General features: G+C 36.2%; 1 protein-coding gene across 5 annotated transcripts in view; it reads left to right on the top strand.

Annotated features, from left to right (window-relative positions):
- ITP (ion transport peptide) overlaps window positions 1-14074 on the top strand; it is an 88578-nt gene extending 74504 nt beyond the window's left edge. For 4 of the 5 annotated variants that reach the window (XM_089735399.1, XM_028171086.2, XM_028171080.2 and 1 more), the window contains exons 2-4: window positions 11021-11244; window positions 11449-11569; window positions 12477-14074. In XM_089735399.1, the coding sequence (XP_089591525.1) occupies window positions 11021-11244; window positions 11449-11569 (345 nt within the window). In that variant the 3' untranslated portion in view covers window positions 12477-14074. The remainder of the gene's footprint in view (window positions 1-11020; window positions 11245-11448; window positions 11570-12476) is intronic. The other variant, XM_089735400.1, reaches the window with a different exon arrangement.

Raw genomic sequence — 14074 nt, 5'->3', positions numbered from 1 at the left:
ATGTTTCTAAGAAACAAAAATCCTGTCTCATAGCTTACAATTTTGTGGATTACAAAAAAAATTAACACATTAGCCGTTAAACAATATAGCCTGCTTCAAATGCCTATTAGCTTGGATAGCCACAGCAGATGGACAGTGACTTCGTTGATCTATCGAGGCGCTAAGACAATATTTACCAATTTTATTCAGTATTGTGATTTTATTGGTAAGGTCATTGTATCTGCATAATCAAACTACAAGTATAGTAGCTTATTAGTCTGGTGCTCACTAAAAGCACTACTTTAAGTATAAATTTAGACTGGTAAGAGCTCAGCGCGTAAATTATTTCATAAGGCATGAGACAGAATGCTTTGTCCCTTTCCCACTGACGTCATTATTCAATTTAGTCCGCATTGTGTCCAACACGAAAACAGATAGCTCTGTGGTTAGCTTTTTTTTTGAAGTAATTACGCGAATGAAATGTTTATATTCAACACGCCAACCCAACAACAACATCGGCTATTTCCAGGCAACGCATCCAGCAGCTACATAGTTGCGACCGTTTAAATCAATCATTCACAATTATGTACCTGCTTGAAGCGGGTTCGTTTGTATGGAACAGGCTTTTATTGACAACGCTAGGCGTTCGATAAAAACGGTCAGCCGCCGTGGAAAACTGTTGCCGTAACTCGTCCAGTTTGGCAGGAAAGCCGCGGAGCATTCTAGAAACGGCTACGTCCTTTAGCTTTTACCAGCCTAGTGAATTAATTTAATATTTCTGCTTAATACACGGCTTAATAAACATTAATTACACTCTCTGTAGACAATTGTATGTAGAACGCTGATACAATTATGTTTTAAAAGCACTAAACTAAGTCAAAAGAATGTAGTGCGCTCAACTCAATACAATCGTGTCTACTGCATTTGTAGTGTTTGCATAATCGATGCATATTGTAGAGAGCAGTGCCAACGTCGCGGTCAGCATAGGCAAGTTGTGTGCAAATTATAATCGATTGTGCATCTTCAAGCATCACCTCAGTTCGATAGTGACTAACGTTTCTGGAATTTGTATTAAAAAGCTCGTTTATAAGCACTATCGAATATGAATCTATATATTAATACGTGAAGCAAAAACTTTGTATCCCTTTTTACGAAAATTGCGCGGACGGAGAAGTATGGAATTTTCCACACTTATAGAGAATATAGAGAAGAAGTGCAGAATGCTAATATTTTTTTTAAATAATGTATAAAAGATACATCAATCAAATCAGTAAAGAAAACATTACACACACTACATACCATGTATTTGACGCACACACGCATGCATACTATTTATTGCCAAACTTTTGTTCTTGACGTCTGTTGTCAAATTGAGAATAGATTAAATATTGTCTGTCTTTGTTAAGATTTTTTATAGTGTAGCCTTGGCGAAATTTGTGATTATAGAAGTATAAAATACAATCATAATAGTGTACAAATTTACAATTCCAATTGATTATAGTCGAAATTCGACTACTGCGGGACCTCTAGTTAACAAAAATTCGTATGTTTCGCTATTTCGTCACGCCTAGCCTCCGAGAGATTATGAAAATCGATTTGAATCGATTTCACGTGCAATTCGAACGATCTCTCCGATTGAAGTTAAGCTTCCTTGCATTCCACGAGTCTAGTTCTCGCCTCGTCCAGGATTGGTCAACGAGTGGGTTGGTCGAGTGTCTCGGTGTGTGTGAATGTTGCGAGTGCCTTGTAGACAACGAGGCGCGTTCCATTGACTTCAGCTCGCGCTGTTCATTTCCAACACTATTTTACTTTTAAACATGAATCGATAAACACTAATCGAGTTCCATAACTATTTTGAACTCTTATATTGTAACTATTGTTACAATTATTTATTGTTACAACGTTGTAACTATACTGAGACCTTAGAACTTATATCTCAAGGTGGGTGGCGCATTTACGTTGTAGATGTCCATGGGCTCCAGTAACCACTTAACGCCAGATGGACTGTGAGCTCGTTCACCCATTTATGCAATAAAAATAAAAAATTAACATATCACGCATGGTCATCCAGTCCCAATTTAAAATTCCCTTTGTTATTGGTACCAGTGATTGACCAACATACTAATATACATAAATACATACACACATATATAATAAACACCAAGACAAGGTTCAATCAGCACCACCACTAAGATTCTTGTTCTATCAAACCATGAAAAATTGTTGTAAAAAATTTGTTGCAAAAAAATCGATTACTATGCAAATGTCGTAGTACAAACAATCGGAACGTTGAGATTAAATACCGGTCAATTAACGGGTCGAGTTGGGTACTAAAATACACGCACAAGAATAGCGTTACGTTGGATTGGCACCAAACATTTGACGAACAAAGATGTTTTATTTAATCAAATCTAGAAACGACCCACCCTAATAGATTTTAGTCGTGAAGCACACGAGCACATAGGATACTAACGTGAAACTAACTAAGCTCAGAGATACCACGACGCATTTAAATACTGGATATCCTATACTTTAACCATAAGTCTTTGCGTTGTTCATTTCGTATGTCTTTTCTAGATAACCACAGAGGAAATCTCTAGTTTAAAAATGTTAAATATAGTAGTGTCTTTTATAGATTCATATTCATATAATATAGAAGAGTAACTATGTTTATGAGTGAATCATTGATTGGTTTAGGTTTCATAAGAACATAGTACTCGGGACTGCTAGGATATCCTCCTTTAATCCGTCTCCAACACACCCACCAGCTCAATGTAGGTCTCTTACCGCCCTCCCACCCACCTACTCACTGTAGGTCTTTTCGAATGCACCCCATTCATTTCGGTCTTTTGCCTTTCGCAGCCAGCCTCTATCAGTCACTTTGACCAGGTCGCCGGTTGATTATCTGCCCACGTTACGACGCTAAGCTGTAACATAAATTTCAGGGAACAACGTCTGGCCAGCCCGCTGGTATAACATAACAAAGCAACGTAAAACTCTCTGTCCCGCATCTAATCTGTATCGTTAATACCTTGCTCTTGTTAACAAAACACATGATACATAGAGAAGCTTGAGCCGCCAGTACTTTGTACATCATTCAGCGCTAATTAAATGCACGTGCTGATGCATTATGTCCACTTATGGCTCAAGCATCAAGCCTACGATTAATTAGCTCGAGTTCATCATCTCCAATTAAAAACAATACACGAGAGATTATTTCGTTTGTTGCTTAGATGGTTGGACGAGCTCACAGCCCACCTGGTTTTAGGTGGTTACTAGAGCCCATAGACATCTACAACGTAAATGCGCCACCCACCTTGAGATATAAGTTTTAAGGTCTCAAGTATAGTTACAACGGCTGTCCCGCCCTTCAAGCCGAAACGCATTACTGCTTCACGGCAGAAATAGGCAGGGTGGTGGTAACTACCCGTGCGGACTCACAAGAGGTCCTACCACCAGTAATAAGAAAATATATCAAGTTTTAATGGTACTCTCCGAGCGATATTCATTAGAACATATGCGTTGCGCAATATTGTTTAACGTAATTTAAAAAAAAAACTGAAATAAAAAAATACTAAAATGCGAAACTTAATGTTAGATTTTTTCGAAAAACTTTATTAGTTATTATTAGTATTAGTTTTTACGTTGCACCGAATGCGCGTTTGGAATGCTTGGAAGAACTAATCTATACTAATAATATATAAATCTACAGTGGTTTTTACGGATGTTCCGTTATGACTACTGAAACATGCATCAGATTGACTTGAAACTTGGTATCTATGTAGAAAATACATGTACTTAATGGATAGGCTAATATTTATATGAGTGTTGGATTCCCTTATAATAATGACAATAAATAATAGTGTTAATTTTAAAGGTCCAGCGAAGCGGGCGAGTACGGCTAGTATACTGATAATAATACTCTCGTACGTAAAACGTGTTCACAAATATTCATAATTTTTTATTCATAATTCACGGCAAAAAGCGTCTAAAAACGTTAGCTAATTAGAGAACATCATCATTTTAATCCTCGCCTTTCACAAGCTGATTCTAGACGTTTCGGACGCTACAAAGTCGTCGACAGCTGCGTATGAAGACGCAAATTCACAACGTCACAGCACAGAGCACTGCGTAAGATCATTTTCAGTCGCAGTAATTCCTCGTTGACCTAGTTTTCGCGAAGGCACGTGGTTAATTGCATTCGATTGGTGGATCGGTGGCGTGTTCGTCACGCGACTACGACCTAGCCCCGCTAATTGTAAACGCTAGTTACAAACCCTTTAGTGGAATTACATTAAATAAAAACGATTTGCTTAAAACATAACTAGCATATTATTATTACATAGTAATTATTATGTATTTCAGAGAAAAAAAAACTTAAAATTTTGTTAGTTAGTATTAATTATATATTTTTTTCTAATTTTTTTCGCATTAAAGAGTAAGATATTTAAACTGTAACTTTGATTCCACGTCTCAACCGGAACGTTTTACTGGTGGTAGGACCTCTTGTGAGTCCGCGCGGGTAGGTACCATCACCGCGCCTATTTCTGAAGTGAAGCATTAATGCGTTTCGGTTTGAAGGGTGGGGCAGCCGTTGTAACTATACTTGAGACCTTATAATTTATATCTAAAGATGGGTGGCGCATTTACGTTGTGGATGTCTATGGGCTCCAGTAACCACTTAACACCAGGTGGGCTGTGAGCTCGTCCACCCATCTAGCAAAAAAAAACCTGGGTCGTAGGGTTCGCGTCGCGCTGTCTATAGCATTCGTACGCCCACGCCAGTAATTCAAGCAGGGGACGTTTCAAACAAATCTAAACTACGTTCTATTTGCCAGCTCCCTATTATCTATCTAGAAATCAAAACAAATTATTCAATTCGCACATAAACGCACTTACTAATGAACGTTGTTCGGAGTTCGGATGTTTTATTTAGACAACATTACACAGTCGATTAAGTGTTGCAAGCTTTGATGACTAAAATTTGCAGTGACGTTTTATTTTTCTTTTAAATTGTAAATTATATTACGCTGGCTCGCATTAGCTTGCGATGGCTCATAAGGGTTAAAATTTAAAGCAATTGTTATCCATGTTATTGCCAGTTCCAATGCATGAACGGGGTGACTCTCGTAAACAGAATTCATATTAAGTAACGGCGATTACATTTTTATTGCTTTAGAAGGCAAACGGATATATTTCTCAGCCACGATGCCTGGTCACCGTCACTGATGGACATCGGAAATGCCAGGAGCACGGCTAAGTATTCGCTTATTAAGATTAATAAAATATTTTAATGGGTCTGTTAAAATTAGGCAGTTCCGGAGCGCGTACTTACTATGCCTACCTCTGACTGCGTTTAGAAAAATAACCTTAAAATACATAGAAGTCTCAATGACATTGCGATACCACGTTCACGAGACACACAGCCCGCAATGCGATAAACACATGTAATTATCTTATTATACCATAAGGCCTTACAACAATAACGCTTAAGTCGACGGCGACTAAGCTTGGAAAATTATAAATAATTACCATAAGGGTTATAAGGACGCCGGCTTGCATCATTACGATAAGTCATTGCCTTTGGAACCTTCCACGATACAGCTGTACGGACGACTAGCATTGTTATTCTGTTGCTCATACTCCTTAAATCGTTTCGCAAACCAAACATGAACGGTTCACACTAGTAGGAAACGAGATTCAATGCTTAGGCTCAGAGTTACATTTTTTTTGTTTTATTCAACAATAAAAACTTATTAATAATAATAAAACATTTATTTCAGAAAAAATCCATAAAATAACTTTCTTGCTTTTCCACTTTCTTGTTTGAATTGGGCTGTTTAAATTCTGTGGACAAGCTGACTCGATAGACATTCTGCTGCCAGACTACAAAAAAAAAACGCCTTCTGTCATTTTTAACGCGATATGTCACAATTTTAAAATTAATTTATTTATGGTATTTTTAAACAAATCCTCTTTATTTTAATTCGTTAATTTTCCAACTCAAAGCTAACTATATTATTTTGTTGTTATGTATTAAGTTTTATATCATAATTACGGTTAAATTAGCGATCAAACATATGAGAAACGTACATAAATAACCTAATATAAGTGTGTTGTATGTTTCACCGGATCATCTCAGATATATCTTAGAAGTGTTATATCTAATCTACATTCGCTTATCTATCATTTAGTCGTATAGCTTATTTTGACATAAGTACCTATGTCAAAAGACCTATAAACATCCGAACTGAATAAAATGATTTTGTAAATCAACAACATCAACAGTTTTAACCACACGTCGGACGCACAGCTATTTATTGTAATCAAAACTATTAATTCAGACAATGCACGATATCGCTAGCTGCAATCGAATACTATTGTTGACGGTAGCCTTCGTACTGACCTCTGCGTTACAAACGACCTCACTAACAAATAATAAATACACTACAAATTCACACGTACACACACGCGCTTACCAATTTCTTTTTATTAACACTAACAAATCAATTTTCACACTTAGCAGAACGTCTCAAAGTTAATAAACATTCATCGCGACATAGTATACTAAATAATATTGATTACCTAATTGGATTATTAATAAAAAAAAATTTAATTCAACCAATTGAAATCGAACTTGTAAAGTTCGCTAAAATTGCTCATTCACGTCTAGGTGTTCTTAATAAAACAGCTAAAACCTTTACGAAATATAGTTACGATAGGACTTATGCATATGTCATTGGTTGCAGTAGTAGAAATAGTAAGATCAGGCTCGGATTACGTCATTGGTTGCCGACATCTATAATAGTGGCAATTTCATTACTTTAATTAATATGGCGAGAGAGACTGGTCAAGGAACTTAAAGCGGTGCCGTACAGTCTATACTAAAAGACCAGTTTATGTTGACCCTTTATAAGACTACAGTTAGTATTAATTAAAATAGAAAAACGATTTTATTACAATTCACGTGGTTGAAATAGAACGAAGTCGCAATGAACAGATAATATAAAAATGTGTTTATTCCTTAATATTATAAAGGCCTAAGACAGAGCAGTCTTCGTAAAAAAAAAAAAGTTGCCTTATTAAAAAAATCTTCAGAGGAAATTGATACGTGTCCGACAGAAAGCAGTCTTTTTATCCGGTTTGAAGGATAGTTTTTTTTTCGTTAATATGCACGTCGACGCATCTTGGGCGGTAGCCGTCTAGCAGTCTAGCTCAGTCGCTAGTGATTACTATGCGCGCTGTGAGCCAAAGTGCGTGAACGCGCAAATTACGTGCAGAATAGTGCGTTCACTCCTTAGAAACTGGTAATCTCATGTAATATTGATGAATGCCTTATTCGACGCACGCAACTCAATGATTTTTTATTTATTTTTTTAAATACAACGTAAAACTTTCGTTTTCAAACTAAATCTTGTATTTTAGTTTGCGTGACCGCAGCGATTTCGACAGATTGGAATCCAGCCAATTTGATATAAGAAGTAGTTTATAATGAATTTTATAAGTCGCACAACGACGACCTGTGGATGATAATAAACTTGGATAGTTGCCTGACAGACTGATAATAAATTATTAAAAAAATTAATTCGTAGTTGATATTTTTATTAATGTAAAACGAATCATTTATTTAGGTCCTATGTGCGTCCGCTGGTTCATCCAGGATCATATTTAGTATAAATATTCTAAATACTGAAATAGGAGTTCCGCTAATAATGCCATTTCAAATTTCAACAAAATATTTTTTTATTGCCCTTGTAGGCAGACGACCTGTATTTTTCATACGGCCCACCTGATGGTGAGTGATTACCGTCGCCCATGGACTTCAGCAATGCCAGGGGCAGAGCCAAGCCGCTGCCTACCGCTAGCAACGGGGTCAAACATAGGCTAGCACTAAAAAGTATCGTAATATAATCTGTAACAGACACACTTCTGTAACAGTAAGTAGGGTTTAAAGTCGTAAATCCCAAGAACAGATAAAGTCCGGCTAAAATATACAAGGCATGTTTCTTAACGTACCGGCCGTCGGCTTTTCGGCTCCAGCTTTAGTCTTCGTGCTCGTAAATACACGTTGCTCACGATAACGAGACACGTAAGGAGGGACGCCCCGAGCCGCACTGATTCATATTACCCTAACAATAATATAGCATGAAAATTTATAGTATGCAATTGGAACAACAGATATGTCAATGAATGAGAATAGACAACTTCAGCTCTAACACTAGGAGCAGACTTAGGGACCCCGGTAACCATACTCGTCGAACTCGACAAAGAGTTCGGCGCGCAATCTAACCGCATCAGCCCGCTGAGTTTCTCGCCGGATCTTCTCAGCGAATCACGATTCCGATCTGGTAGTAGATTAATTCGCGAAGAAGCTGCTCTTGAGTTGTTAGGTCTCCTTAGGCGCTCGGGCAGCTGTTAGCAAATCCCACCCCTCCTGGTTGAGCTTTTGCTCGCCTACCTGTTCTAGTGAAACTGGAAAGGCCTCCGGGCCACCAGTAATCCTTCAATCATAAAAAAGTGAATGTAGATTTTAGTATATTCGCTCATATAACCTACGTATTTAACCGAATAAATAGTTCAACGCAAATCAAAATAAATTCTTGTTCCGTTTAGTAATATCGCAATTAAATAAAGAAACTATCAAAAACACCGACTCAAATATTGCATCAATTTGAACCGATAAAATTAATATTCATGGCTATTAATAAATATCACAGTGATTACGCATTTCTGTATCGTATCAAAAGTAGTACAGGTAGACACCATTTTCCCCTTCACATGGTACCTACGAGGCTTTGAAATGTAGAACGCAAATTCATTTTCTAGTACGAGATACGCATTCGAAGCGTTTTAAATCATTACGAACATGATTAAAGATACTTAATGTACAGTATAATTGTATAGTAATCTATGGTGTGGGTAATTACAGAGATGGAGTTGAATTTAGTCTCGGGACCATAGACACGTTTTTCTTGGTACGCAAAGGGATTCGTGGATTTTAAATACAATGTATATTTTTTACGGTAATTTTTTTTTTACTACCAGACTAGTGATCTATATCATTAGCAATATGCTAATGCAACTATATCCGGCTTTGTAATGAGCTCCCCTCTACGATGTTTCCCTAGCGCTATGACATATCCTTCAAACGAGGCTTGTGGAGAACATTAAGCTGTACGCAACGGCTTGGCTCTGCCCCTGGTACTGCTGAAGTCCATGGGCGACGGTAACCACTCACCATCAGGCGGGCCGTATGCTCGTCTCCCTACAGGCAAACGTTACAATCCGCACTTTTTTATTGCTATCAAAATCACTAATCAGATGTGTTTGTGTCCTTATCAACAGTTACCATCGTTCATAGACATACACAATTCTAAGGCGCTTCTCTGAGGCCCTAAATGCGGCCCTGCTCTACGGTCAAGCCGCCTTATTTGATAGCCGCACTATATTTACTCTTTACGACAGTTCGCTCCGCATTAATCGTCGTCCACTCACTTTACACTTAACGCCGGGTGGCCGGGGCCGGTTCCAGCTAAGCCTGAATTAAGGCGAATTCCTAACGTGCCTCTTTTTTTATTGCTTAGATGGGTGGACGAGCTCACAGTCCACCTGGTGTCAAGTGGTTACTGGAGCCCACGTAAATGCGCCATCCACCTTGAGATATAAGTTCTAAAGTCTCAGTATAGTTACAACGGCTACCCCACCCTTCAAACCGAAACGCATTAGGTATTGTTTCACGGCAGAAATAGATGGGGTGGTGGTACCTACCCGCGCGGACTCACAAGAGGTCCTACCACCAGTAAGACCTCTTTCGATATTTTTCATAATTATAAATTAGAATACGGATTTAAAGAATTTTATCATACACTAGAGTGTTTAATTGCTTGTCTTGTTTGCGCAAATAAATTTTCGACTTAACAATGGCTAATCAACTTAGGAATCCTTTATTAAAGCATTAATATATTTTTCTCGTCGGCAGCCAAACTGCGTATATTTTAGTTTCATTAAAACGCATACCAAACTTCGCCTTAAGTGCAAGATAAAGGCTAGTCGGCGCGCACCAAAAGCGGGATTGCGCGTAATCGCTTCACGTTGCAACACCTGGCTATCAAACGGTCTTGCCGCCTATTAATCCTCGTAACACTTCCGATATTCTCGGGTCGACATAAATTATTCGGGCGGCAGCTAAATAGTTCAATGTTTAGCAACCAATTTGCTATTTCTGACTCAGGGCAGCGGAGTCGAAGGGCGAGATCGTCTTTAAAACTTTAACCTCGGGGTAACAGCTGAACCGTTGTCAATAACTCGACGAAAAACACAAAGCTCGTATTGGTTAAAGTCAAGCCTTGTAATAATAAGTGTTAATAGTAAATATATTGCGGTAGGCAGCGACCTGTCTCTGCCCCTAGCATTGCTGAAGTCCATGGGCGACGGTAACCACTCACCACTCACTAGTGGGCCCAGGGCCGGATTTAAACTTAATGCCGCTTCTGGGCACCGGAAAAACATCCGGACCAATAATGGAATTTTACCTAAACTTATAGTTTATATATTTTATTTTTCAAAATTAATATAATTACTTTATTGCGGAAACTCTATGATATGTCATATATTCCAAAAACATAAATATATATTTGTTTATTTAAAAAATATATAAATTTTGACTAAGGGTGATTCATAATTATAATACATAAAAAAATCTAATTAAATTTCTTTAATTAAAGAAAATAGAAAAATCGATTATTATTTTAAATCTCCAAGGAAATAAATTGATTAAATCATTTTGATTATTATTTTTTACCAAAAGTGCCAAAATTATAATTCACAAATAATGGATTACCTGAATTTCTTGAATTATCAATTAAAAAGAAAATTATTAATTATTAGAATTAATTATTTATATTGTGCAATCTTGACAAGACTCAAAAAAAAAATTGCCCCAATTGCCCCTTGTCCACCACTGAGTGGGCCGTATGCTCCTCTGCCTACAAGGGCAATAAAAAAAAAAGTTATGTTAATGTTTAAATGATTATTGTTGCAGATGCATCTAAGTTCAGTCCAGTTCGCGTGGGCCGCACTGGTAGCGCTGGCGGTGAGCGCGGCGGGAGCTCTGCCCTCGTCGGCGCCGCACCACGTGGAGCGTCGCTCCTTCTTCACCCTCGAGTGCAAGGGGGTCTTCGATGCGGCAATATTCGCGCGTCTCGACAGAATCTGCGACGACTGTTTCAATCTCTTCAGGGAGCCTCAGCTGTATACACTTTGCAGGTCAGTTACAAATCAAAATAACTTCCTTAAAAAAAAAATTGTGACGTTTTTCAGTTTCCCGTTAGCAAAATGGCGCTGTTAGTTCTTACATATTCCTTAGACAAGTCGATATAAGACAAATTATTTTTTTAAATTCTAATACAGCAGCCATCTCGGGTTTCATTCGTATTGATGTTAATGTTTTTATTCCATTTTGGGGCACAGGAAAGACTGTTTCACGACAGATTACTTCAAGGGTTGCGTGGAGGTGCTACGCGAGACTGACCAATTAGACTTATTCAAGAAATATATAAAACAAATACACGGGGCTGACCCGGGGATTTAGGTACATTATGGTTTTGATAATTATCTTTCCTATGCACTACTTAACTCCACTTTCTAAGCTTAACGATTTAACAGCACGCTGGTATCTTATTGATTTTTCTAACACTATTTTTCGGCACTTAACAAATCAGGTATGTATTGGCAGCACTTTTCTATTCTGGCAACACAAAATGATACATTTAAAAAAGTTCAACATTATCAATTGTAACAGATAAATGATAACTATCTAGTAATTTGAACAATTTGTAAAGAGAAATATCAATATTTTCAAAGATATGCTATAACACTGGCGCCATTATGACAGTGTCAAATAGATATGAAACTTTATCTTTGGAAAGACCGGATTTTCAATATTTATATGTTTTATTTTCTAGCATATCACATTATTTCCTAAAATACATTTATAACTAAATATAGTTTTAGATTGTTCTTAAAAAAGAATTGTTAATTTAAAGTTCATATATTGAATGTATTTCCATATGTGTATATTTTTGTTTTTGAGAAGTTTTGTAGTTATTTTATTGAAAACTTTAGTCAATACAAATTTAAGTTAGTAAATATATAGGTATGTATTGAAACTAATAATCGCATGTTCTTACAGTATGTAATCCTCAATTTATTTTCAGACAACTTTATATTTTATTCATACTTTTTCTATTTTGTCTGATGCATGTTATCTGATATTTTCCGAAGTTCAAAAATATTTCTTTTACATTTATTTTTAGATTTATCTAGTCATTGATGATCGATAGTAGTCTAACTTGATCGTCAGTAACATGATTTATTATTTCCTGAATTTCGCCTACAAACAACTTTATTTTCTCTTCAATACTATCCGCTTATTTACCCTTTTCAAAATTGAACTATTCATGGAAATAAAGTCTTATTTTGTTTAATTAATTTCACAGGGCGGAATGCTTTACAACACCCTACTTCAAGGGATGCATGGAGTCTTTGTACCTCTACGACGAGAAAGAACAGATAGATCAAATGATCGACTTCGTCGGCAAACGCTAACGCACACAGCCAAAATTTTCGCGCCAACAGTCAACTGTCAAAAAATTTGACATATAACCCGACCGCGTTCAAAAACCCGGTAGCCATTAAACAAAAAACGCAACGGTATACACAACTTCACCGCTTTGCATAAAGCAGAGACGAATAAAAAATGCCAAGTTACAATTTTGACGTCTGCTTTCTATCCTCAACGTATTCTAGTCTATATGCGACGTAAATTTAATTATATTTACGTACGCAACTAATTGTAATGTTATCGTAAGTATTGTATAGGACATATTATGTATTTTATTAATATTATGTGTTATTAAGTGTTGTAAGCTTTTTGAGGGAGTATAAAGTACATTCAAGGTCACCTCCTAGGTATTACTAAAATAAATGAAACTAAACAATTTGAGACAGTCACATTCTGGTTTCGATGCTGGTCATCCTCTTAAATCTGTCTCGTTAAAATTCCGACTGAGATTTTTCACAATTTTTTTTTAATATTATAATAATTGAAACGCATTCCAAACGCAGTATTTTAAATTATTAGTGTATTTTTGACAATTTCATTTGTTAGGCACAGTCTCTTTTGGTATTCATGTAAAAACCTTTAACCTTGTAGTTTAATTAATGTAAAATTCACTCAAGTGGCTTGTATTAATGACTGTTAGTTACGTTAATCGCCTTTATTAGTTTAAAACACATTACATCTTATTTAATTTCATTTTACGTTGTGAACGTTCGACATCTTGCTTCCTTTCGAGGGCATAGACAATCAATCATGTTAAATTTACATAATCGATCTTGACCGACGTCGACTCAAAAGCGATACCAGTGACGTCCTGTGTAACATCTATATGCTTGATCGGTATAAGATCGATTGAATTTATTACACACAAAAATAAATTAGATACTAAGTATTTAAAAAAAAAAAGATTTATTTTTATATACTTTCAATCTATCACATTGTTACTCTTTTATTTATTCGTATTTTTATGTAATTGAGGGTTCCAATGTGTACCCAGTCTGTAATGTATTTCTCTTTTTACGTATAAGTTGCGGTTTATACTTACTTTGAAGTGTATTTTAGTTCACAATCTTCCTTCTCTGTTTTAGAATCTCATAAATTTAGTTTTGTTTTTATTTTTTTATTTTATTTTCATCTAGCGTTTCTTAATTTGAATAAACTATGTCGCAATCTTTGGTTCATGGATCATCAAGCCATATCCGTGGCCGATTTATAGAATACAAAAAAAAAATGTATTAAAAACGGTGCCAATGTGTCCAGACACTAGTTAGTTAGTATAATTATTATGTAATCACAAAAATGTTACTTGTATATTGAAATTTATTAATTGTATTTAAAATGTATGTTAATGTAGATGAAAATTTTTGTATTTGACTATTGAATTGAAAAAATTGAAAAAAAAAATTAATAATAATAATCAACCAACAAGAAACGCTACGGGTTCTATTGAAATATATACGTAATTCCTTTGAAAAA

The sequence above is a fragment of the Bombyx mandarina genome, chromosome 19 (assembly GCF_030267445.1).
Source record: "Bombyx mandarina strain Sakado chromosome 19, ASM3026744v2".
NCBI lineage: Eukaryota > Metazoa > Arthropoda > Insecta > Lepidoptera > Bombycidae > Bombyx > Bombyx mandarina.
Note: the sequence above shows the minus strand (reverse complement) of the source record. Positions and strands in the feature narration are given on the sequence as shown.